The sequence below is a fragment of the Bufo gargarizans genome, chromosome 9 (assembly GCF_014858855.1).
Source record: "Bufo gargarizans isolate SCDJY-AF-19 chromosome 9, ASM1485885v1, whole genome shotgun sequence".
In the NCBI taxonomy this organism is placed as follows: Eukaryota; Metazoa; Chordata; class Amphibia; order Anura; family Bufonidae; genus Bufo; species Bufo gargarizans.
Window position 1 is genome coordinate 116155140 of NC_058088.1, and position 27358 is coordinate 116182497.

At 45.6% G+C, this 27358-nt stretch overlaps 1 protein-coding gene across 3 annotated transcripts; it reads left to right on the top strand.

Annotated features, from left to right (window-relative positions):
• Nucleotides 1-1413: 1413 nt before the first annotated feature.
• LOC122919444 (serine protease 23-like) lies at nucleotides 1414-27320 on the top strand. 3 transcript variants are annotated; one of them, XM_044268485.1, is made up of 3 exons: nucleotides 1416-1472; nucleotides 23793-23854; nucleotides 25447-27320. In XM_044268485.1, the coding sequence occupies exon 3, from the start codon at nucleotides 25460-25462 to the stop codon at nucleotides 26504-26506; it is 1047 nt and encodes a 348-aa protein (XP_044124420.1). In that variant the 5' UTR covers nucleotides 1416-1472; nucleotides 23793-23854; nucleotides 25447-25459; the 3' UTR covers nucleotides 26507-27320. The 3 variants fall into 3 exon arrangements, with proteins under 3 accessions (XP_044124422.1, XP_044124420.1, XP_044124421.1); XM_044268486.1 differs by lacking the exon at nucleotides 1416-1472 and adding an exon at nucleotides 21624-21676; XM_044268487.1 differs by lacking the exon at nucleotides 23793-23854 and having other exon boundaries at nucleotides 1414-1472.
• The last annotated feature ends 38 nt before the right edge of the window (nucleotides 27321-27358 follow it).

The window sequence follows — 27358 nt, forward strand, 5'->3', positions numbered from 1 at the left end:
GGACCCTGCCATATTTCACCTTAAGGACCAGGCCATTTTTTGCAAACCTGACATGTGTCACTTTATGTGGAGATAATTTTAAAACACTCTTACTTATCCAGGCCATTCTGAGATTTTTCTCGTCACATATTGTACTTCATGACAGTGGTAAAATTCAGTCAAAAAAATGTATTTTTGTTTATAATTTTTTTTCCAAATTTCAATTTCTCTACTTTTATAATAGAAAGTAATACCTCCAAAAATAGTTATTAATTTACATTCCCCATATGTCTACATCATGTTTGGGTCATTTTGTAAATGCCATTTTATGTTTTGGGGACGTTAGAAGTTTAGAAGCAAACCTTGAAATTTTTCCGAAAATTTCCAAACCCCACTTTTTAAAGGGAATCTGTCACCTATTTTGACCATATAAAACTGTTAAAATAGCAATGTGCAATAAAGTACCTTCTTACCTACATGTGTCTTCTTTCTTTTATTCCACTTTTCATTCTTATAAAAAAGCGATTTTTGTGATATGCAAAAGAGTTTCCAAGGTGCCCAGAGGCACCTAGTGCCCAGTAACGCCCCTCTGCATTGCCCAGCCCGCCTCTCTTCCAATCCCAGCCGGCCTCCTTATAAATAACTGTCCTCCCACATACTTCCCGAATGGCGCCGCCTCCTCCCCACCACGTCATTTAATTTATTCATGCAACATCATGCTTCCTCATTAAATGTATTCATACCACCGGCCCTCCCTTCCTCCTCTCTTGGTCTACTGCGCCGCCCCCTCCTGATTACGTCAATAAATATATTCATATCACCGGCCCTCCCTTCCTCCTCTCTTGGTCCACTGCACCGCCCCCCTCCCGATTACGTCAGTAAATGTATTCTTAGCACCGGACCGGCCCTCCCCTTCCTCCTCTCTTGTCACTGGGCTCGGCGCATGCCCAGTGACAATATTGAGGCTGTTGCCCTCTGCCAATCGTGCAGGCGCAGGCACTCACCCATACTGCGCCTGCGCGGGAATTCCGGAGGACAAGAGAGGAGGAAGGGGAGGGCCGGTCCGGTGCTAAGAATACATTTACTGACGTAATCGGGAGGGGGGCGGTGCAGTGGACCAAGAGAGGAGGAAGGGAGGGCCGGTGATATGAATATATTTATTGACGTAATCAGGAGGGGGCGGCGCAGTAGACCAAGAGAGGAGGAAGGGAGGGCCGGTGGTATGAATACATTTAATGATGTAATCGGGAGGGAGCATGATGTTGCATGAATAAATTAAATGACGTGGTGGAGAGGGGGCGGCGCCGTTCTGGAAGTATGTGGGAGGACATTTATTTATGAAGAGGCGGGCTGGGCACTGCAGAGGGGCGTTACAGGGCACTAGAGCAGAGTAATAACGCCCCTCTGGGCACCTTGGAAACTCATTTGCATATAACAAAAATCGCTTTTTTATAAGAATGAAAAGTGGAATAAAAGAAAGAAGACACATGTAGGTAAGAAGGCACTTTATTGCACATTGCTATTTTAACAGTTTTATATGGTCAAAATAGGTGACAGATTCCCTTTAAGGACCAGTTCCGGTCTGCAGTCACTTTGTGAGGCTTACATAATAGAAACCACCGAAAATGACCCCATTTTAGAAACGACACCCCTCAAGGTATTCAAAACAGATTTTGCAAACTTTGGTTAACCCTTTAGGTGTTTCATAAGAATTAATGGAAGATGGAGATGAAATTTCAGAATTTAACATTTTTTGCGGATTTAATATTTTTTTTTTTCACTAACAAAGCAAGGGTTAACAGCCAAACAAAACTTAATATTTATTGCCCTGATTCTGTAGATTACAGAAAAACCCCAAATGTGGTTGTAAACTGCTGTATGGCCACACGGCAGGGCGCAGATGGAAAGGAACGCCATATAGTTTTTGGAGGGCAGATTTTTCTGGACTGGTTTTTTGACACCATGTCCCATTTGAAGCCCCACTAATGCACCCCCTAGACTAGAAACTCCAAAAAAAGTGACCCCGTTTTGGAAACTATGGAATAAGGTGGCAGTTTTGTTGGTACTATTTTAGGGTACATATGTTTTTGGTTGCTCTATATTACACTTTTTGTGAGGCACAGTTTTTTTTTGTTATTTACAATGCTCATCTGACAGGTTAGATCATGTGGTATGTTTATAGAGCAGGTTGTTACGGATGCGACAATACCAAATATACATAATAAAGACTTTTTGAAAAAAAAGTTTTTTTGGGCCGACTGTCTTGTGCTTATTTTTTTCGGGATGAGATGCTGGTTTGATTGGTACTATTTTAGGGTGTATATGACTTTTTGATCGCTTGCTATTACACTTTTTGTGATGTAAGGTGACAAAAAACAGCTTTTTTTTACACCATTTTTATTTCTTTTTTTACGGAGTTCACCTGAGGTGTTAGGTCATGTGGTATTTTTGTGTGGTCATGTGGTATTTTTATAGAGCAGATTCTTACGGACACGGTGATACCTTTATATTTCAACTTTTTATTTATTTATGTAAGTTTTACACAATAATATCATTTTTGAAACAAAAAAAATATAATGTTTTAGTGTCTCCATAGTCTGAGAGATATAGTTATTTTATTTTTTGGGCGATTATCTTAGGTAGAGTATCTTTTTGCCGGATGAGGTCATGGTTAGATTGCTACTATTTTGGGGAGCATACGCTTGGTGTTCCACTTTTAGTGATGTAAGGTGACCAAAAAATTGTTTCTTTAGCCTAGTTTTTATTTTATTTTTTTGACTGTTCATTTGAGGGGTTAGGTCATATTTTTATAGGATCGGTCGATACGGATGTGGCGATACCTAATATGTGTACTTTTTTTTCCCCTATTTTTTTGATTTATTTATTTTTTACTTGAGACTTTACATTTATTTGTAAAACTGTATTTTTGTAAAACTTTTTTTAAACTTTATTTTTTTTGTCCAACTCTGGGACTTCAACTTTTGGGGGTCTGATCCCCTTTACAATGCATCACAATACTTCTGTATTGTGATGCATTGGCTGTAAGTGTATTACAGACTATAAGACACTAAGGCCTCTTTCACACGGGCGTCATTTTTTTGGCCCGGCTAAGTGCCGGGTGCGTTGCGGGAAAATGCACGATTTTTTCTGCGCAAGTGCAAAACATTGTCATGCGTTGCACTCGCGTGAGAAAAATCGCGCATGTTTGGTACCCAAACCCGAACTTCTTCATAGAAGTTCGGGCTTGGGATTGATGTTCTGAAGATTGTATTATTTTCCCTTATAACATGGTACAGAATGCATAGTAAACCAGCGCTAGAGGGGTTAAAATAAAATAAAAAAATAATTTAACTCACCTTAGTCCACTTGCTCGCGAAGCCCGGCATCTCCTTGTGTCTCCGCTGCTGATGAACAGGACCTGGGATGAGCTGCTCCATTAAATACCGGTTAAGGACCTTCGATGACGTCACTCCGGTCATCACATGGTACGTCACATGATCTTTTACCATGGTGATTCACCATGGTAAAAGATCATGTGATGACCGGAGTGACGTCATCGAAGGTCCTTAAGCTCTATTTAATGGAGCAGCTCATCCCAGGTCCTGTTCATCAGCAGAGGAGACACAAGGAGATGCCGGCTTCGCGAACAAGTGGACTAAGGTGAGTTAAATTATTTTTTATTTTATTTTAACCCCTCTAGCGCTGGTTTACTATGCATTCTGTATTCAGAATGCTATTATTTTCCCTTATAACCATGTTATAAGGGAAAATAATAATGATCGGGTCTCCATCCCGATGGTCTCCTAGCAACCATGCGTGCAAATCGCACGGCATCCATACTTGCTTGCGGATGCCATCCGATTTTCACACACCCCATTCACTTCTATGGGGCCTGCGTCACGTCAAAATCGGAAAATATAGAGCATGCTGCGATTTCAACTGAACGCACAAGTGATGTGTTAAAAACATCGCTCATGTGCGCAGCCCCATAGAAATGAATGGGTCAGGATTTAGTGCGGGTGCCATACGTTCGCCGCACGGATCGCACCCGCACGGAAAACTCGCCCGTGTGAAAGGGGCCTAACAGCCTGTTTGCCTGTGAGATCCAGGGGGTTGGATCTCACAGGTAGAGATGGAGTGAACTTTTTCGCGTTTGCTATTCACTGAACATGCGAACATATGGCGATATTCGCGCCCACCATATTCTTTTACATTGTGAAGAACTTTGACACATCCATCAGGTGGTACAGGACAGCCAATTAAGACGTTTCAGCAGATGGACATACCCCCTACCTTATAAATAAACCTGATCTGGCCGCCATTTTACATTCAGTCTTTTGCCAGTGTAGGGAGAGGTTGCTGTGTGGAGCAGGGACAGACTGTTAGGGACATCAATTCTAGCTAATAGGGCCACATAAGTCCCTTTAAGGACTGGTATAGGTGTGCTATCGATTGGTGTGACATACTGAGGGGTATAATATACTTTCTAACATAGAAAGTATATTATAGTGCGGTTCTGCTGCCACACAGAGTGCCAAACGCTGTTGTAACAAATAATTTCTAATGGTGTGATTTACCAGTTGCCCCCCCCCCCCCCCAAAAAAAAAAAAAAACGTTTGAAGCAGGGGTGTTATATACATATAATATACTTTCTATATAGTGCATTTAGGTAGTACCGCATATACACAGTGACCAACGCGATTTGAACAAATAATTTCTACTGGTGTGATTTACCAGTTGCCCCCCCAAAAAAAAGTGATTGAGGCAGGGGTGTGATATACATTCTTCCACAAATACTGCTCTTCTATAGGGACCTTTGTCACAGGGTCATTTTGAAAATTGACAGGCAGAGGAAAAGGCAGGCCATTCCGCAGGGGTGGTAGGGGTCGGGCCAGAGCCTAAGTGGGAAGTTGTAGAAGGTGAGTGCCATTACGTTAAAGGACGCACCAGACTTGGTTGAGTGGCTCACTCAACCTTCCGCTTGTGCACCCTCTTCAGGGCTCGTTCACACAACCGTTGGTGTCCCGTGTCAGTGCTGTGAACCACAAATTGCTGCCCGCAATGCACGGGCAGCTTCCGTGGGGCAGGCGCATGGGGATCGCAGGCCCATTCACTTGAATGGGTCCGCAATCCCTCCGTTCCGCAAAAAGATAGAGCATGTTCTATCTTTTTTTGCGGAGGAACGGAACCCCAGAAAGCACTCCGTAGTTCTTCAATACTGTTCCGTTCCGTGCTTCTGTTCCGCATCTCCGGATTTGGGGACGCATTGAAGTAAATGGGTCCGCATCCGTGATGCGGAATGACAACGGAGTGGTGCCCGTGTATTGCGGATCTGCAAATGCGGTCTGCAATATGGGAACGGGACACCAACGGTCATGTGAACGAGCCCTCACTCTCTGCACCCCCAAAGACACCACCATATCCCCTCCGCTCGAGTCAGCAGAATTATTTTCCCATCCATTACAAGACCTTACCGATGCGCAGCTATTCTTGGCATCTGTTCAGGAAGAGGAGGTATGCCACCCAGCAGTCTGACGACAGTACCCAGATCAGCCCAAGGGGGTGGTCCCCACTGTTGCTGCCTACTCTGAGATCTCTAATGTCAGTGGTAGTGAAGGTGACGACGATGACGTGTCGATGGATGTCACGTGGGTGCCCACAAGAGAGGAAGAGGAGGGGAGTTCAGAGGGAGAGACGGAGCAGCAGATAGGGAGTAGAAGCAGGCAAAACTTACAGTGCACAGGAGGCAAAAATACTGCTAATGTATCTGGAACAAGCCATCCACCATGCATGGTCATATCTGGCGCTCCCAGGACTTTGGCACATGGCTCCGCAGTGTGTTTTTTTTTTTTTTTTATATGTGTCCGCTGCTGACAATAGTGTTGCCATCTGCAGCCTGTGCTGTCAACGCATAAGTCGCGGTAAGCCCGACACTCACCTAGGGACAACCGCCTTAAGAAGGCACCTGGCCTCCCATCACAGAGCCCAGTGGGAGCAACACCATCGGAACTCACAAAGCTACACTCCCAGTGCTCCCCTTCCTGCCTCTTCTCCTCTCTCCTCCCAGTTGTCCTCCACTCCACTTCCACCATGCTGTTGTCGCGTTCATCTGGCAAAAGGCAGGCTTCCTTGCCCCAAATGTTCGAGCGAAAAAAGATGATGATGCCGGATGACCCTCTTTCCCAACAGCTGACCGCTGGCTTGTCAGAACTGCTAGCCCTGTGGCCATTAGCACACAGCAATGGAAGGTCCACTGAAGGAAATATTTCTCCCAGCAGGGCATCCCAGAGCTATGTGGCCACGTTCAGTATCAAGTGAATGTATCTCTGGCACACAGTGTTGGTGCCAAGATACATCTGACCACAGACACGTGGTCTAGCAAACACGGCCAGGGAAGGTACATAACTTTTACTGCCCACTGGATGAACCATCTGATGACCGTCAAGCATGCACCCCGTGACACCTGTGTAGATTTGGTGTTACCGCCACGGATTGCATGCAGGCCTGCCTCTTCTTCTCCCCTTCCTACTCCATTCTCCCTCTTCTCCTCGGCTGACTCCTCCTTTTCCGCTGCTACCATCTCTTCCGCTGCGCACCCCAAGCTCCCCATAACCTACGACGTGCCAGGTGAGACGTTGCCATGCTGTGCTGCGTCTGTTGTGCCTGGAAGCCAAGAACCACACCGGTCCTGCACTCCTTTCAGCTTTGCGGTCACAGGCCGATCAGTGGCTAACCACGCTCAATTTGACAGTTGGTAAAGTGGTGTGCGACAACGGTGCCAATCTGCTGACACATGTGCCATGCATGGCACACATCCTGAACTTAGTCGTGCAGCGATTCGTTGCCAAATACCCCGGGGTCCAGGACATCTTGCGGCAGGCGAGGAAAATCTCTGGCCATTTTAGAAGACCTTACACGGCCATGGTTCGCCTTGCTGACATTCAGCGGCGACACCACCTGCCCATCAGATGTCTGATCTTTGACTGCCCGATGCAATGGAACTCCACCTTGTATATGCTTGATAGGCTGCTCCAGCAGAAATGTGCAGTTAACGACTACCTGTACGAACTCTGTGACAGGAAAGGTTCTGGGGAGATAGTTTTTTTTTTTTCACCGCACCAGTGGCTGCTCATGCGCAACGGATGCAGGCTAGATCACCAAACTGGTCAGTCACAGCCAGGGTAGTCAGTGACATCGTACCTTACGCCTTCTTTCTGGAGCGTGCATTGCGTCGTGTCATTGAGGAGCAGGAAGATGAGGAAGTCGCAATGCTGGATGAATTCCCGGGGGGCTTTAAACTTTTCTGGGATCCCAGATGTTGTCTCTGGCTGGGGGGAGGAGACTGGACAACACCCGGGATCCCAGCCATGTTGCCAGCCATTTTTTCTGATCGCCTCCAACTTCGGTCTTGTGGAAACCAGTTGCTGTAGTAGGCCGCACCTATTTTGCGCATACGCAAAAATTACATTGCCAATATTTGCATCTAAAGAAATAATGAATGGATATTGCAAATTCGAATAATACATCTGGTATGTCACTGTCCAAGTTGTGGGACTATTTGTGCACTTCTAGTAATTTGGTGGCTGCAAATATGATCTGAAGGTTTTTCAGGTTTGCCTGCCATTCAAGTCTATGGGGCCTACTGCGAACACACGGTTCACGAACATTCGCAAACCATCCCGGCCAGTGTTCGTCCATCACTACTCACAGGTTGTCACGGAAGGCAGCAACGATGCCTAAGGAAGGAAGGCACCGGGCTGCCTTCCCTGCCATCGGGTCCCCGTCACAGCAGTGTGAGAACCCGACGGAAGCTCCGATCCCCACAAGGATATTGCACGTGCCACAGTCAGAGCTAACCACTGCACATCAAGGGTTAATGCGCTGGCATCAGTGATTTCACCGATGCCGGTGCATGCAGCAGCGCTACGGCTATCAGTGACTGCCGGACCCCTGCCGCGGATCGGGCGCATCTCCTGCACCCACCCGATCACAACGCCATACATGTACGGTGCTGGTCTTTAAGTCACTGACATCTGCTCTGTACATGTAAGGCGCAGGTCCTTAAGGGGTTAATTTAGCAACAGAATAATAAGCATCTAAAATCAGACACAGCAACGGCATGCACATATGAAAAAGTAGATAGCAATGGTCATGTAGTAACAAGTCCCATATATCAAGGGTTTACAGAGTCTTAATTAGACTATTCAAGTCTATCTTCCACAATAGGCACACATAATTAATTACATATAAAGTGCTTAGTGTTACTAGAAAAATTAAAGTCCCAAAACAATAAATGATGAAAACAAAAATAGTATAGAGGGTCAAAAGTAATTGCACATATCAGAAAGCCCAAGTACAGCCCTATAAATTTGTAAATACAGACCAGTGTACCACCACCTCGATGTATATTTCACTTTTCAGCTTCCTCGAGGGATAACAGAATATTGGTTCCTATGCCTCTTTATTAGAGTTGAGCGAACACCTGGATGTTCGGGTTCGAGAAGTTCGGCCGAACTTCCCGAAAATGTTCGGGTTCGGGATCCGAACCCGATCCGAACTTCGTCCCGAACCCGAACCCCATTGAAGTCAATGGGGACCCGAACTTTTCGGCACTAAAAAGGCTGTAAAACAGCCCAGGAAAGGGCTAGAGGGCTGCAAAAGGCAGCAACATGTAGGTAAATCCCCTGCAAACAAATGTGGATAGGGAAATGAATTAAAATAAAAATTAAATAAATAAAAATTAACCAAAATCAATTGGAGAGAGGTCCCATAGCAGAGAATCTGGCTTCACGTCACCCACCACTGGAACAGTCTATTCTCAGATATTTAGGCCCCGGCACCCAGGCAGAGGAGAGAGGTCCCGTAACAGAGAATCTGTCTTCATGTCAGCAGAGAATCAGTCTGCATGTCATAGCAGAGAATCAGGCTTCACGTCAGCCACCACTGCAACAGTCCATTGTCATAAATTTAGGCCCAGCACCCAGGCAGAGGAGAGAGGTCCCGTAACAGAGGATCTGGCTTAATCTCAGCAGAGAATTAGTCTGCATGTCATAGCAGAGAATGAGGCTTCACGTCAGCCACCACTGCAACAGTCCATTGTCATAAATTTAGGCCCAGCACCCAGGCAGAGGAGAGAGGTCCCGTAACAGAGGATCTGGCTTCATGTCAGCAGAGAATTAGTCTGCATGTCATAGCAGAGAATGAGGCTTCACGTCAGCCACCACTGCAACAGTCCATTGGCATATATTTAGGCCCAGCACCCAGGCAGAGGAGAGAGGTCCCGTAACAGACAATCTGGCTTCATGTCAGCAGAGAATCAGTCTGCATGTCATAGCAGAGAATCAGGCTTCACGTCACCCACCACTGCAACAGTCCATTGTCATAAATTTAGGCCCAGCACCCAGGCAGAGGAGAGAGGTCCCGTAACAGACAATCTGGCTTCATGTCAGCAGAGAATTAGTCTGCATGTCATAGCAGAGAATGAGGCTTCACGTCACCCACCACTGTAAGAGTCCATTTTCATAAGTTTAGGCCCAGCACCCAGGCAGAGGAGAGAGGTCCCGTAACAGAGGATCTGGCTTCATGTCAGCAGAGAATCAGACTTCATGTCATAGCAGAGAATCAGGCTTCACGTCAGCCACCACTGTAAGAGTCCATTTTCATAAGTTTAGGCCCAGCACCCAGGCAGAGGAGAGAGGTCCCGTAACAGACAATCTGGCTTCATGTCAGCAGAGAATTAGTCTGCATGTCATAGCAGAGAATGAGGCTTCACGTCAGCCACCACTGCAACAGTCCATTGGCATATATTTAGTCCCAGCACCCAGGCAGAGGAGAGAGGTCCCGTAACAGACAATCTGGCTTCATGTCAGCAGAGAATCAGTCTTCATATCATAGCAGAGAATCAGGCTTCACGTCACCCACCACTGTAAGAGTCCATTTTCATAAATTTAGGCCCAGCACCCAGGCAGAGGAGAGAGGTCCCGTAACAGAGGATCTGGCTTCATGTCAGCAGAGAATCAGTCTGCATGTCATAGCAGAGAATCAGGCTTCACGTCACCCAACATTGGAACAGTCCATTGGCATATATTTAGGCCCCGGCACCCAGACAGAGGAGAGGTTCATTCAACTTTGGGTAGCCTCGCAATATAATGGTAAAATGAAAATAAAAATAGGATTGAATGAGGAAGTGCCCTGGAGTCCAATAATATATGGTTAAGGGGAGGTAGTTAATGTCTAATCTGGACAAGGGACGGACAGATCCTGTGGGATCCATGCCTGGTTCATTTTTATGAACGTCAGCTTGTCCACATTGGCTGTAGACAGGCGGCTGCGTTTGTCTGTAATGACGCCCCCTGCCGTGCTGAATACACGTTCAGACAAAACGCTGGCCGCCGGGCAGGCCAGCACCTCCAAGGCATAAAAGGCTAGCTCTGGCCACGTGGACAATTTAGAGACCCAGAAGTTGAATGGGGCCGAACCATCAGTCAGTACGTGGAGGGGTGTGCACGTGTACTGTTCCACCATGTTAGTGAAATGTTGCCTCCTGCTAACACGTTGCGTATCAGGTGGTGGTGCAGTTAGCTGTGGCGTGTTGACAAAAGTTTTCCACATCTCTGCCATGCTAACCCTGCCCTCAGAGGAGCTGGCATTGACACAGCTGCCTTGGCGACCTCTTGCTCCTCCTCTGCCTTGGCCTTGGGCTTCCACTTGTTCCCCTGTGACATTTGGGAATGCTCTCAGTAGCGCGTCTACCAACGTGCGCTTGTACTCGCGCATCTTCCTATCACGCTCTAGTGCAGGAAGTAAGGTGGGCACATTGTCTTTGTAGCGTGGATCCAGCAGGGTGGCAACCCAGTAGTCCGCACAGGTTAAAATGTGGGCAACTCTGCTGTCGTTGCGCAGGCACTGCAGCATGTAGTCGCTCATGTGTGCCAGGCTGCCCAGGGGTAAGGACAAGCTGTCCTCTGTGGGAGGCGTATCGTCATCGTCCTGCCTTTCCCCCCAGCCACGCACCAGTGATGGACCCGAGCTGCGTTGGGTGCCACCCCGCTGTGACCATGCTTCATCCTCATCCTCCTCCACCTCATCCTCATCCTCGTCCTCCTCGTCCTCCAGAAGTGGGCCCTGGCTGGCCACATTTGTACCTGGCCTCTGCTGTTGCCAAAAACCTCCCTCTGAGTCACTTCGAAGAGACTGGCCTGAAAGTGCTAAAAATGACCCCTCTTCCTCCTCCTCCTCCTCCTGGGCCACCTCCTCTTCCATCATCGCCCTAAGTGTTTTCTCAAGGAGACATAGAAGTGGTATTGTAACGCTGATAACGGCGTCATCGCCACTGGCCATGTTGGTGGAGTACTCGAAACAGCGCAACAGGGCACACAGGTCTCGCATGGAGGCCCAGTCATTGGTGGTGAAGTGGTGCTGTTCTGTAGTGCGACTGACCCGTGCGTGCTGCAGCTGAAACTCCACTATGGCCTGCTGCTGCTCGCACAGTCTGTCCAGCATGTGCAAGGTGGAGTTCCACCTGGTGGGCACGTCGCATATGAGGCGGTGAGCGGGAAGGCCGAAGTTACGCTGTAGCGCAGACAGGCGAGCAGCAGCAGGATGTGAACGCCGGAAGCGCGAACAGACGGCCCGCACTTTATGCAGCAGCTCTGACATGTCGGGGTAGTTGTGTATGAACTTCTGCACCACCAAATTCAGCACATGCGCCAAGCAAGGGATGTGCGTGAAATTGGCTACTCCCAGAGCTGCAACGAGATTTCGCCCATTATCACACACCACCAGGCCGGGCTTGAGGCTCACCGGCAGCAACCACTCGTCGGTCTGTTGTTCTATACCCCGCCACAACTCCTGTGCGGTGTGGGGCCTGTCCCCCAAACATATGAGTTTCAGAATAGCCTGCTGACGTTTACCCCGGGCTGTGCTGAAGTTGGTGGTGAAGGTGTGTGGCTGACTGGATGAGCAGGTGGAAGAAGAGGAGGAGGAAGCCGAGAAGGAGGAGGTGGCAACAGGAGGCAAAGAATGTTGCCCTGCGATCCTTGGCGGCGGAAGGACGTGCGCCAAACAGCTCTCCGCCTGGGGCCCAGCTGCCACTACATTTACCCAGTGTGCAGTTAGGGAGATATAGCGTCCCTGGCCGTGCTTACTGGTCCACGTATCTGTGGTTAGGTGGACCTTGCTACAGATGGCGTTGCGCAGTGCACACTTGATTTTATCGGATACCTGGTTGTGCAGGGAAGGCACGGCTCTCTTGGAGAAGTAGTGGCGGCTGGGAACAACATACTGTGGGACAGCAAGCGACATGAGCTGTTTGAAGCTGTCTGTGTCCACCAGCCTAAATGACAGCATTTCATAGGCCAGTAGTTTAGAAATGCTGGCATTCAGGGCCAGGGATCGAGGGTGGCTAGGTGGGAATTTACGCTTTCTCTCAAATGTTTGTGAGATGGAGAGCTGAACGCTGGCGTGTGACATGGTTGAGACGCTTGGTGACGGAGGTGGTGGTGTTGGTGGTACATCCCCTGTTTGCTGGGCGGCAGGTGCCAACGTTCCTCCAGAGGCGGAGGAAGAGGCCGAGGCGGCAGCAGCAGAAGAGGCCGAGGCGGCAGCAGCAGAAGAGGTAGCAGGGGGAGCCTGAGTGACTTCCTTGGTTTTAAGGTGTTTACTCCACTGCAGTTCATGCTTTGCATGCAGGTGCCTGGTCATGCAGGTTGTGCTCAGGTTCAGAACGTTAATGCCTCGCTTCAGGCTCTGATGGCACAGCGTGCAAACCACTCGGGTCTTGTCGTCAGCACATTGTTTGAAGAAGTGCCATGCCAGGGAACTCCTTGAAGCTGCCTTTGGGGTGCTCAGTCCCAGATGGCGGCGGTCAGTAGCAGGCGGAGTCTCTTGGCGGCGGGTGTTCTGCTTTTGCCCACTGCTCCCTCTTTTGCTACGCTGTTGGCTCGGTCTCACCACTGCCTCTTCCTCCGAACTGTGAAAGTCAGTGGCACGACCTTCATTTCATGTGGGGTCTAGGACCTCATCGTCCCCTGCATCGTCTTCCACCCAGTCTTGATCCCTGACCTCCTGTTCAGTCTGCACACTGCAGAAAGACGCAGCAGTTGGCACCTGTGTTTCGTCATCATCAGAGACATGCTGAGGTGGTATTCCCATGTCCTCATCATCAGGAAACATAAGTGGTTGTGCGTCAGTGCATTCTATGTCTTTCACCGCTGGGGAAGGGCTAGGTGGATGCCCTTGGGAAACCCTGCCAGCGGAGTCTTCAAACAGCATAAGAGACTGCTGCATAACTTGAGGCTGAGACAGTTTCCCTGGTATGCATGGGGGTGATGTGACAGACTGATGGGGTTGGTGAAATTGGCTACTCCCAGAGCTGCAACGAGATTTCGCCCATTATCACACACCACCAGGCCGGGCTTGAGGCTCACCGGCAGCAACCACTCGTCGGTCTGTTGTTCTATACCCCGCCACAACTCCTGTGCGGTGTGGGGCCTGTCCCCCAAACATATGAGTTTCAGAATAGCCTGCTGACGTTTACCCCGGGCTGTGCTGAAGTTGGTGGTGAAGGTGTGTGGCTGACTGGATGAGCAGGTGGAAGAAGAGGAGGAGGAAGCCGAGAAGGAGGAGGTGGCAACAGGAGGCAAAGAATGTTGCCCTGCGATCCTTGGCGGCGGAAGGACGTGCGCCAAACAGCTCTCCGCCTGGGGCCCAGCTGCCACTACATTTACCCAGTGTGCAGTTAGGGAGATATAGCGTCCCTGGCCGTGCTTACTGGTCCACGTATCTGTGGTTAGGTGGACCTTGCTACAGATGGCGTTGCGCAGTGCACACTTGATTTTATCGGATACCTGGTTGTGCAGGGAAGGCACGGCTCTCTTGGAGAAGTAGTGGCGGCTGGGAACAACATACTGTGGGACAGCAAGCGACATGAGCTGTTTGAAGCTGTCTGTGTCCACCAGCCTAAATGACAGCATTTCATAGGCCAGTAGTTTAGAAATGCTGGCATTCAGGGCCAGGGATCGAGGGTGGCTAGGTGGGAATTTACGCTTTCTCTCAAATGTTTGTGAGATGGAGAGCTGAACGCTGGCGTGTGACATGGTTGAGACGCTTGGTGACGGAGGTGGTGGTGTTGGTGGTACATCCCCTGTTTGCTGGGCGGCAGGTGCCAACGTTCCTCCAGAGGCGGAGGAAGAGGCCGAGGCGGCAGCAGCAGAAGAGGCCGAGGCGGCAGCAGCAGAAGAGGTAGCAGGGGGAGCCTGAGTGACTTCCTTGGTTTTAAGGTGTTTACTCCACTGCAGTTCATGCTTTGCATGCAGGTGCCTGGTCATGCAGGTTGTGCTCAGGTTCAGAACGTTAATGCCTCGCTTCAGGCTCTGATGGCACAGCGTGCAAACCACTCGGGTCTTGTCGTCAGCACATTGTTTGAAGAAGTGCCATGCCAGGGAACTCCTTGAAGCTGCCTTTGGGGTGCTCAGTCCCAGATGGCGGCGGTCAGTAGCAGGCGGAGTCTCTTGGCGGCGGGTGTTCTGCTTTTGCCCACTGCTCCCTCTTTTGCTACGCTGTTGGCTCGGTCTCACCACTGCCTCTTCCTCCGAACTGTGAAAGTCAGTGGCACGACCTTCATTTCATGTGGGGTCTAGGACCTCATCGTCCCCTGCATCGTCTTCCACCCAGTCTTGATCCCTGACCTCCTGTTCAGTCTGCACACTGCAGAAAGACGCAGCAGTTGGCACCTGTGTTTCGTCATCATCAGAGACATGCTGAGGTGGTATTCCCATGTCCTCATCATCAGGAAACATAAGTGGTTGTGCGTCAGTGCATTCTATGTCTTTCACCGCTGGGGAAGGGCTAGGTGGATGCCCTTGGGAAACCCTGCCAGCGGAGTATTCAAACAGCATAAGAGACTGCTGCATAACTTGAGGCTGAGACAGTTTCCCTGGTATGCATGGGGGTGATGTGACAGACTGATGGGGTTGGTTTTTAGGCGCCATCTGTGCGCTTTCTGCAGAAGACTGGGTGGGAGATAATGTGAACGTGCTGGATCCACTGTCGGCCACCCAATTGACTAATGCCTGTACCTGCTCAGGCCTTACCATCCTTAGAACGGCATTGGGCCCCACCATATATCGCTGTAAATTCTGGCGGCTACTGGGAACTGAGGTAGTTGGTACACTAGGACGTGTGGATGTGGCAGAACGGCCACGTCCTCTCCCAGCACCAGAGGGTCCACTAACACCACCACAACCATGTCCAAGTCCGCGTCCCTTACTAGATGTTTTCCTCATTGTTATGGTTCACCACAACAACAAAAATATTATTTGGCCCAATGTATTGTATTCAAATTCAGCGGGATATAAATTTGAGGCCTAGTATTTAGGCGCTGGGTGACCGGTATGGATTTACTAACAGAATTGGACTTGGAAATGCACAGTAGCGTGTGTGTGAAGTTATTCTGAATGACCCTATGTGCACCTTGAATATTATATACCCTTTTAGGGATAGATTTCAAATAGCTCTGATATAGCAGAAACCACTAAATTATGAAATTGCTAAATTGGGAATTGTATTTCAACCCAGAACAAAAAATGTGCTTTGACGGACACTAAATAACTTTCCCAGCCACAACAGTACAGCGGTAACGAGAGATTTAGCGGGATATAAATTTGAGGCCTAGTATTTAGGCGATGGGTGACCGGTATGGATTTAGTGACAGAATTAGACTTGGAAATGCACAGTAGCGTGTGTGTGAAGTTATTCTGAATGACCCTATGTGCACCTTGAATATTATATACCCTTTTAGGGATAGATTTCAAATAGCTCTGATATAGCAGGAACCACTAAATTATGAAATTGCTAAATTGGGAATTGTATTTCAACCCAGAACAAAAAATGTGCTTTGACAGACACTAAATAACTTTCCCAGCCACAACAGGACAGCGGTAACGAGAGATTTAGCGGGGTATAAATTTGAGGCCTAGTATTTAGGCGCTGGGTGACCGGTATGGATTTAGTGACAGAATTAGACTTGGAAATGCACAGTAGCGTGTGTGTGAAGTTATTCTGAATGACCCTATGTGCACCTTGAATATTATATACCCTTTTAGGGATAGATTTCAAATAGCTCTGATATAGCAGGAACCACAAAATTATGAAATTGCTAAATTGGGAATTGTATTTCAACCCAGAACAAAAAATGTGCTTTGACGGACACTAAATAACTTTCCCAGCCACAACAGGACAGCGGTAACGAGAGATTTAGCGGGCTATAAATTTGAGGCCTAGTATTTAGGCCTGGGTGACCGGTATGGATTTAGTGACAGAATTAGACTTGGAAATGCACAGTAGCGTGTGTGTGAAGTTATTCTGAATGACCCTATGTGCACCTTGAATATTATATACCCTTTTAGGGATAGATTTCAAATAGCTCTGATATAGCAGGAACCACTAAATTATGAAATTGCTAAATTGGGAATTGTATTTCAACCCAGAACAAAAAATGTGCTTTGACGGACACTAAATAACTTTCCCAGCCACAACAGGACAGCGGTAACGAGAGATTTAGCGGGATATAAATTTGAGGCCTAGTATTTAGGCGCTGGGTGACCGGTATGGATTTACTAACAGAATTAGACTTGGAAATGCACAGTAGCGTGTGTGTGAAGTTATTCTGAATGACCCTATGTGCACCTTGAATATTATATACCCTTTTAGGGATAGATTTCAAATAGCTCTGATATAGCAGGAACCACTAAATTATGAAATTGCTAAATTGGGAATTGTATTTCAACCCAGAACAAAAAATGTGCTTTGACGGACACTAAATAACTTTCCCAGCCACAACAGGACAGCGGTAACGAGAGATTTAGCGGGATATAAATTTGAGGCCTAGTATTTAGGCGCTGGGTGACCGGTATGGATTTACTAACAGAATTAGACTTGGAAATGCACAGTAGCGTGTGTGTGAAGTTATTCTGAATGACCCTATGTGCACCTTGAATATTATATACCCTTTTAGGGATAGATTTCAAATAGCTCTGATATAGCAGGAACCACTAAATTATGAAATTGCTAAATTGGGAATTGTATTTCAACCCAGAACAAAAAATGTGCTTTGACGGACACTAAATAACTTTCCCAGCCACAACAGGACAGCGGTAACGAGAGATTTAGCGGGATATAAATTTGAGGCCTAGTATTTAGGCGCTGGGTGACCGGTATGGATTTAGTGACAGAATTAGACTGGGATATGGCCAAAAAATAACCACACTATTGCTGGTTAAATGCACTTGGTGTGATAGCTTGACCAACCACACTACTGAGGGTTAAATGCACTTGGTGACGGGCGCAGCTTGCCCCTGATGTAGTATATGGCCAAAAAATGAACAGACTATTGCTGGTTAAATGCACTTGGTGTCACAGCTTGACGAACCACACTACTGAGGGTTAAATGCACTTGGTGACGGGCGCAGCTTGCCCCTGATGTAGTATATGGCCAAAAAATGAACAGACTATTGCTGGTTAAATGCACTTGGTGACGGGCGCAGCTTGCCCCTGATTTAGTATATGGCCAAAAAATGAACAGACTATTGCTGGTTAAATGCACTTGGTGTGATAGCTTGACCAACCACACTACTGAGGGTTTAAATGCACTTGGTGACGGGCGCAGCTTGCCCCTGATGTAGTATATGGCCAAAAAATGAATAGACTATTGCTGGTTAAATGCACTTGGTGTCACAGCTTGACCAACCACACTACTGAGGGTTAAATGCACTTGGTGACGGGCGCAGCTTGCCCCTGATGTAGTATATGGCCAAAAAATGAACAGACTATTGCTGGTTAAATGCACTTGGTGACAGGCGCAGCTTGCCCCTGATTTAGTATATGGCCAAAAAATGAACAGACTATTGCTGGTTAAATGCACTTGGTGTGATAGCTTGACCAACCACACTACTGAGGGTTAAATGCACTTGGTGACGGGCGCAGCTTGCCCCTGATGTAGTATATGGCCAAAAAATGAACAGACTATTGCTGGTTAAATGCACTTGGTGACGGGCGCAGCTTGCCCCTGATTTAGTATATGGCCAAAAAATGAACAGACTATTGCTGGTTAAATGCACTTGGTGTGATAGCTTGACCAACCACACTACTGAGGGTTAAATGCACTTGGTGACGGGCGCAGCTTGCCCCTGATGTAGTATATGGCCAAAAAATGAACAGACTATTGCTGGTTAAATGCACTTGGTGTCACAGCTTGACCAACCACACTACTGAGGGTTAAATGCACTTGGTGACGGACGCAGCTTGCCCCTGATGTAGTATATGGCCAAAAAATGAACAGACTATTGCTGGTTAAATGCACTTGGTGACGGGCGCAGCTTGCCCCTGATTTAGTATATGGCCAAAAAATGAACAGACTATTGCTGGTTAAATGCACTTGGTGTGATAGCTTGACCAACCACACTACTGAGGGTTAAATGCACTTGGTGACGGGCGCAGCTTGCCCCTGATGTAGTATATGGCCAAAAAATGAACAGACTATTGCTGGTTAAATGCACTTGGTGTGATAGCTTGACCAACCACACTACTGAGGGTTAAATGCACTTGGTGACGGGCGCAGCTTGCCCCTGATGTAGTATATGGCCAAAAAATAAACAGACTATTGCTGGTTAAATGCACTTGGTGTGACAGCTTCACCCTGATGTAGGCTTTAGCCAAAAAACAACCACACCATTGAGGGTTAAATGCACTTGGTGACAGGCGCAGCTTGCCCCTGATGTAGTATATGGCCAAAAAATAACCAGACTATTGTTGGTTAAATGCACTTGGTGTGACAGCTTCACCCTGATGTAGGCTTTAGCCAAAAAACAACCACACCATTGAGGGTTAAATGCACTTGGTCGCAGCTTGTGCTGGCGCACCACAAGACACAAAATGGCCGCCGATTACCCCAGAAAAATGTGACTGACAAACGGTCTGGGCAGCCTAAAAACAGTGAGCAATTGAGTATCAGCAGCTCAATGACCCACAGCTGCAGATCAATCAATAATCAAGTCCTTTGGAGGAGTTAATCTGCCTAATCTCGCCCTACTGTCGCAGCCGCAACCTCTCCCTACGCTAATCAGAGCAGAGTGACGGGCGGCGCTATGTGACTCCAGCTTAAATAGAGGCTGGGTCACATGGTGCTCTGGCCAATCACAGCCATGCCAATAGTAGGCATGGCTGTGATGGCCTCTTGGGGCAAGTAGTATGATGCTTGTTGATTGGCTGCTTTGCAGCCTTTTAAAAAGCGCCAAGAAAGCGTCACAAAAGCGCCAAGAAAGCAACGAACACCGAACCCGAACCTGGACTTTTACGAAAATGTCCGGGTTCGGGTCCGTGTCACGGACACCCCAAAATTCGGTACGAACCCGAACTATACAGTTCGAGTTCGCTCATCCCTACTCTTTATATCTTGTTAATTGCTATTTAATTAAAAACAGATGGGAGAAGTGGACTCTGATTGGAGTAGGAATGTGATCACATATGCGTTCCACAATGGAGCGCATGATGTCACTTCCTCCCAAGTATCCATGGCCAGTGGATAATACACAACGCTTTTATATTAACATATATAAATATCTCAGTGGGTATTTAGGTCGACTACACACTCTAATTGCCCCATATAATTAAATAAATAAATGAACAACCCCAAATAAAAAGTTCAATACGCCGCCAAACTGTGCTCGGCTGTGGAACGCACACCCCAACTTCCGGTATGCGCTCCACAGCGGCGCCCCCGAATTGTCGCAAGACTTCATGGACATCAGCGGAGATAAGCCAACCGCGCAGCCATAGCAACGGTAGACAGAATAGAAGCGTGCAATGTAACATAGTAACATAGTACATAAGGCCGAAAAAAGACATTTGTCCATCCAGTTCGGCCTGTCATCCTGCAAGTTGATCCAGAGGAAGGCAACAAAAAAAACTGTGAGGTAGAAGCCAATTTTCCTCACTTTGGAGTCGGGAAGGAATTTTTTATTCCCCTAATCAGGCAATCAGAATAACTCCCTGGATCAACGACCCCTCTCTAGTAGCTATAGCCTGTATTATTATTACACTCCAGAAATACATCCAGGCCCCTCTTGAATTCCTTTATTGTACTCGCCATCACCACCTCCTCAGGCAGAGAATTCCATAGTCTCACTGCTCTTACCGTAAAGAATCCTCTTCTATGTTTGTGTACAAACCTTCTTTCCTCCAGACGCAGAGGATGTCCCCTCGTCACAGTCACCGTCCTGGGAATGAATAGATGATGGGATAGATCTCTGTACTGACCCCTGATATATTTATACATATTAATTAGATCTCCCTTCAGTCGTCTTTTTTCTAAAGTGAATAACCCTAATTTTGATAATCTTTCAGGGTACTGTAGTTGCCCCATTCCAGTTATTACTTTAGTTGCCCTCCTCTGGACCCTCTCCAGCTCTGCTATGTCTGCTTTGTTCACTGGAGCCCAGAACTGTACACAGTACTCCATGTGTGGTCTGACTAATGATTTGTAAAGTGGTAGGACTATGTTCTCATCACGGGCATCTATGCCCCTTTTGATGCAACCCATTATCTTATTGGCCTTGGCAGCAGCTGCCTGACACTGTTTTTTGCAGCTTAAATTCCTAGATCCTTTTCCATGTCAGTGTTACCGAGTGTTTTACCATTTAGTATGTACGGGTGACTTGCATTATTCCTTCCCATGTGCATAACTTTACATTTGTCAGTGTTAAACCTCATCTGCCACTTATCTGCCCAAGCCTCCAATCTATCCAGATCGCTCTGTAGCAGTATACTGTCCTCTTCAGTGTTAATTACTTTACACAGTTTAGTGTCATCTGCGAAAATTGATATTTTACTGTGCAAGCCTTCTACAAGATCATTAATAAATATATTGAAGAGAATATGGCCCAATACTGACCCCTGAGGTACCCCACTAGTGACAGTGACCCAATCTGAGTGTGTACTGTTAATAACCACCCTCTGTTTCTTCTCACTGAGCCAGTTACTTACCCACATACAGACGTTTTCTCCCAGTCCGAGCATTCTCATTTTATATACTAATCTTTTATGTGGTACAGTGTCAAATGCTTTGGAGAAGTCCAGATGCTACATTCAAATCAGATATAAATTAATGTACAAAAACGAATGTTATTGTGGACCATATAAATATATACATGATTGATGAATGATTCAGATTGACTGGAACATAAAGTTCAAGTGCAGTGGGTGAAAAAGGATAACGTGAAGGTGAACATGCAAAAAAAAAAAAAAAGTACAAAAGTGAAAAAACAAAATGTAAAAGTGTAAGTGCAACAAGTGGATGGGATAAATGAATTCCTTATATCAAAATCATGATTAAATAAATAATATATTATCCCTACAACCATTACATTAAGTACATAATCATAAAATAAAGATTATATTATAAAAGTAATGGCTCTAACTAATGTGTGAAATAAAAATTTATGAAAATTTGATAATTATAATTGAAAACAGTGATTAACTAGACAACATTATCCTAAATATACAAAAAAGTGTTAATTCATAATAAAATATACAAGTCATCATTTAATCATGTGTAAAGAAAAAACTTTTTTTTTTCAATGTTCTTCATGAGTGTGAAAAGTCGAAAACAAAGCCGAGCCTATACGATCCAAGAAAAGTTGAGGTAAGTTGTAACATATACATACAGCAGTCACTGGATTGTCCATTCTCCCTAAATAAATACATACAAATAAGAATTAAAAAATAAAAACAATATTAAAATTAAAACTAAACTATTGCAATGTGAAACCAAAGTTGTACAGGTATATTAGTATGTACACATGTGCATATTTGGTCGAGAGCACAAGACAAGAGTACACATATGCACAAGCACATACAAATATAATTATGGAATTATAGCGAATTCTATATGAGAACATTACATCACAAAGAAGGGAAGAAGAATATGCATATAGAAAGAGAGCAAAAGGTAAAAGAATTTATATATAAAGAAGAATCAATATAGCGCTTACAAACCAAAATGACATAGTGTATCACATAGGTCACAGGAAAGGGGCAAAACTGAGATTATCATTCAGGCCACGAGGTGTGACCGTATCCAATTGGAAAAGCCACCTGGCCTCTTTTTGTGCCAACAGGCGTTTCCTATTCCCTTCCCTCTTGCTCACCAGAACCCTGTCAATCCCTCTTACCTTTAATAGCGAACTATTACCCCCATGGTGGACTTTAAAGTGATGAGGAATCATCTTGAGTTTTGTGAATTCCTCGCACATTAGTTAGAGCCATTACTTTTATAATAAAATCTTTATTTCATGATTACGTACTTAATGTAATGGTTGTAGGGATAATATGTTATTTATTTAATCATGATTTTGATATAAAGAGTTAATATATCCCATCCACTTGTTGCACTTTTACACTTCGTTTTTTCATTTCTGCGCTTTTTTTTTTGCATGTTCACCTTCACTTTATCCTTTTTAACCCACTGCACTTGCTCTTTATGTTCCAGTCAATCTGAATCATCCATCAATCATGTATATTTTATATGGTCCACAATAACATTTGTTTTTGTACATGAATTTATATTTTCTGATTTGAATGTAGTATTGCACGCTTCTATTCTGTGTACCGTTGCTATGGATGCGCGGTTGGCTTATCTCCGCTGATGTCTGCAAAGTCTCGCGTTTGTGAAATGCATACCAGAAGTTCGGGTGTGCGTTCCACAGCCGAGCGCTGTTCGGCGGCGTAGTTGACCTTTTTATTTAGGCTTTGTTACTTTGTTTATTTATTTAATTATATGGGACAATTAGAGTGTGTAGTCGACCTAAATACTCACTGAGATATTTATATTCCTCGGTCTGCATATTCGCTTCTAAGGGCGGACTGGAAACTTAAAATGGCCCTGTAAAAATATAAAAGTAGCCCTATGTTGTAGGCGGGTCCAAATCGACTGAAGGCAGAACCAACAAATGTAAGTGGGACTATCACAAGTAGGTGGAGCCAGCAAAACCATTTTGCAGCACAAAATGCCACCCCAGTGGAGCCAAGTACCACAGAGCTCCTGCAGAAACAAATACCACAGTGCACCATAAAATACCGGTAATGCTCCAGCAGCACAAAATACCTCCAGAGAAGATGCCCCACTGTGGTGGCCAGAACCATATTCTGTCCCCTTACTTCAGTTGCCTCAGGATGGCAATAGAGTTGAATTCAGAAGTCAGGAGGACATCTGTAGTCGCCAGGTACATAAGTACTTGACGCTGTAAGCTCTAGGACAGGTTGGTTGTAGGCTGTCTGGGCATGCTGGGGGTTGTAGTTTTGCAACAGCTGGAGGGCTGCAGGTTGGCCAGTCCTGCTCTAGGAGCATCAGATCATTACTTATTTGGCTGGTGGCTACTCAAATGGTTTATCTATGTTGGAAAGAACAGTATCATCTATCTGGCACTCCTGAAAGTAGTAGATGAGGTAGAGCGATGGGCATGTGTGAAATTATTTTCATTGTAGTTATATGGGAGTAATGAAATATCTGCCTGTTTTAGAAATACACAAAAATTACTGCACAATTAAGAAAGCCACTTGCATGTTTCTCACCTTTCTTGAGTGTGAGCAGGGAAGGAGGGAACTCCCAGTCTTGAGGTCTCACATTTTCCTTTTGAGCAATGGATTAGCCTTTGTGCACCTTGCCAGAGCAGACAATGTCAGTCATAAATTATAGCTCAAGCAGGCCTCAAAATTACATACAGAATAACAAATTACTTCTTGTCTGTCTCACATTTCAGTTTCTCTCTCACATTTCGATTATGCAGATCAAAAACTCCTGATGCTACAACTTGTTATATAGGTAAGTGAGCCATTTCATCCCCCCTTCCTTTTTTTAAAGAATTAAGCACCAGAGACAAAGTAAAAAAGAAAATATCCACCCTGCGGCACCCAATGGCATATCATACAATGGCAAATGCAGCCCCTGTAGTATGCAGCTGCAGGGGATACCATGCTGTACAACCTTCTGTACAACGCTCTGCATGTGGATAAGAAAAGCAGCAGTGTTTATGGGGGGAGTTAGTGCTCTGGGATGTAATGAAGTGTTTTATGTGTATATAGTGAAACAATTCATCCAAGCGAATACTATAATTATCTTGAAGAACTGGAAAAAAGGAACCGCAAATTATTAAAAAGACTGACCAAAATATATCATGTTGTACAAGGTAAAACTTTGTGCAACTGAAAAACATCAACACCCCCAAAAAGTTTTACAAAAAAAAAGTGTGGAAGGTGATTTCTTTTTTTTTGTTGTATAGACCAATGCTCAAAAATATCTATTATTTTTTAATCTACAACTTCTTTCATTTTGGGTCAGACCTGGTGTTTTTGAACATGGTCACATGGTCTCTTAGCATCTGAAGACCTGTGTGTGATGCCTACTATGATTCTGCTGTGACTATTAGGCCTTGTCCACACATCACTGTTATGGTCAATGTTATGTATCAGCATGTTTGTAAAAAAAAAAAGATAAGTTATAATGGAAAAAATCTGTACAGGTTGTGCATTGTGGTCCCACTCCTGGTTTGGAATAATAATCACTGATGCAAACAACGGAAGTGTTATAGGGCCTACAGAGTGAGTAGGTGTACTGGTTAGGACAAAACCAAGCAGTTAGCACGCACTTTATTGATAATGGGCTGTATAGCTAAGGGCAGGATTATTTACTAATGACAAAGCCCAAACCAGTCCGCTAAAGGGAACATGTCACGTTCAACATGGTGTCTGAGCTGCTGGCATCATGTTATGGAGCAGAAGGAGCTAAGCAGATTGATATATAGATTTTGGGGGAAAGATTCAGTAAAACTTGTAATTTATACATTTAAATTCCTGCTTATCCTGAGCTTTGAAGTCAAGGAGAAGGTCCTATCAGTAATTGACAGCTATCTCTGTACACACAGTCATAGAGGGAAGACTGACAATCACTGGTAGGACCTTGACTTCAAAGCTCAGAATGAGCAGGAATTTATGTATGAAGTAAATGTGTTGCTGAATTCCCCCCCCCCCCCCCCCCCCCCAAAATCTATATATCAATCTGCTCAGCTACTTCTGCTCTATAACATGATACCAGCAGATTGCTTTCCATTTTAATGGTGACAGGTTTCCTTTAACTACTAAAACATGCGGTGCATTCTGGGAGCATCCGGTGGGGAGGGGATTTTAAAAAAAAAGTACAAAGTACCTTGTGAATCTACTTTATTTCATTTAAAAAAAAATGTGGCTAAATTTAGTCATTTTCAAGATACCCGTAAAACATTTATCCTCCAGAATTAAACACTGACACTTGTTATGGGCCACAATTTCTCTCTGACAATGTTGGTACCTTTGTCATAGGAATTATATACATGTTCTGTACTGCTACACAATACTGAATGAATGTTCCTTCTTTTTCAGTAACATTGATAGGATGACTGGTGGATACCTGCTGCATTTACTTGTGTTTCTGGCTTGTCTCTCACTTACTGCTTCTGAACTCCCAGTCCTAGAATTTGTGACCCAGCAAACATTGACTTTAACTCCATCCCTTTTTACTGCCAATGGAACTACAGAGCTTACTACAGTTTGCACAGAGAAGTGCATCCAGCATGAGTCTCAGCCAGAAGCATCTTTGGATCATCAACTTGACTATGAGACTGTGTATTTTAATGGCAGCCGTACACTGACAACAGTAGCAGTAAGGATACCTCAGGGTAATATAAGGAGCAAATTTCAGAGAAATGTCAAATTTATGCGTCGTCGTAGGCAAATCTATGGACCAGATATCCGTTTTTCCATCACAAGTAAGCGGTTTCTTAGGGATTTCCCTTTTGCAGCTGCTGTTCGGGTGTCCACAGGTTGCACAGGTATATTGGTAACTGAACGTCATGTATTAACGGCAGCTCACTGTATTCATGATGGTCATGACTACGTACAAGGAGCACGTAAACTGCAAGTTGGCTTCCTTAGGTCAGGAGTCCGACCTTCTCTGCGCTGGGTACGTGTTAAAAGCACCAAGATACCTCGAGGATGGATTGGAGCCCCAGCAGAACATAGTATGGATTATGATTATGCATTGCTGGAGCTAAAACGGGCCCAATCTCAACCTCACATGCATCTTGCAGCCTCTCCACCTTTGCAGAACTTGGCAGGAAGAAGAGTGCACTTCTCAGGGTTTGACAGTGACCGGCCTGGAGAGCTGGTTTACAGGTCATGCAGAGTGCAGCAGCAGACCGTACATTTGCTTTATCAACATTGTGATGCCCGCCCAGGGGCTAGTGGGTCGGGTGTTTATGGGCGACTGCGTCATGGTGGGCGCTGGGAGAGGAAAGTTATTGGGGTATTCTCAGGACATCAGTGGGTTGAAGTGTCTGGAGAGCCAAGAGAATATAATGTTGCTGTCAGACTGACCCCTCCTAAATATGCACAGATTTGCCATTGGATACGTGGAACTAATGCAAGATGTCACTATAAATGAATAAGGCAATTATAAAAAGGTAAAGAAATGAACTTTCTAAAGGATGATATAACATTTTAACAACTTGGAATCTCACAAGAATGCGTACATCAGCTCTAGGTATAAGCTAAAAAATGTATGTAAGATCACTTGGCCTGGAGCTTGAAGCTGAGATATTTTCCATGAAAAAAATATATACTGTATATCAGTAAAAGTCATGCCATTCCTTCTGCCCTAGTCTAAAACTAATCATCCAGCATGACCCAGTAGAGAATACTCTGCTCTCAAATTCTCTTATCTTCCTATGGAAAGATCTGATGTTAGAACATTTAAAACCATTTCAAGCTACAGTGTGGCAATTGGAAAAGATGAATATGTGGAAGGTTTCAGAGCTGAACCAGCTGAAGCAGATTATATTAAAGACCCTGAAACAGTCTGTTTAATAATATTAATAATTATGAATAATGACAGCTGAACAAAGAATATAATTATTAACATGGCAAGCTATTGCTAGTGGGTCCACTTCTCAAATACGCACAGGCTGGAACCAAATATTACACACAGGGGCGGATTAAGTGTATCATAGGCCCAGGGCTGATTACACATCTTGGGCCCCCTCCCTCCATTTGCCCTGGCAATCCCCCCTTTCACATTCAGCCCTATATTTATTTCTTCCTGGTAAATATTAAGGAAAACTGTATTATAAAGCCCCCAGCCCCTCATAGTGTACAGCACTCCATAGTATACACTATAGAAGTGGTAGCGAACCTATGGCACGGGTGCCAGAGGCGGCACTCAGAGCCCTCTCTGTGGGCATCCACACCCTGGAAAAGGTCTAAAGTGTACCAATATGCCTTAGACTTTTCCTGCCAT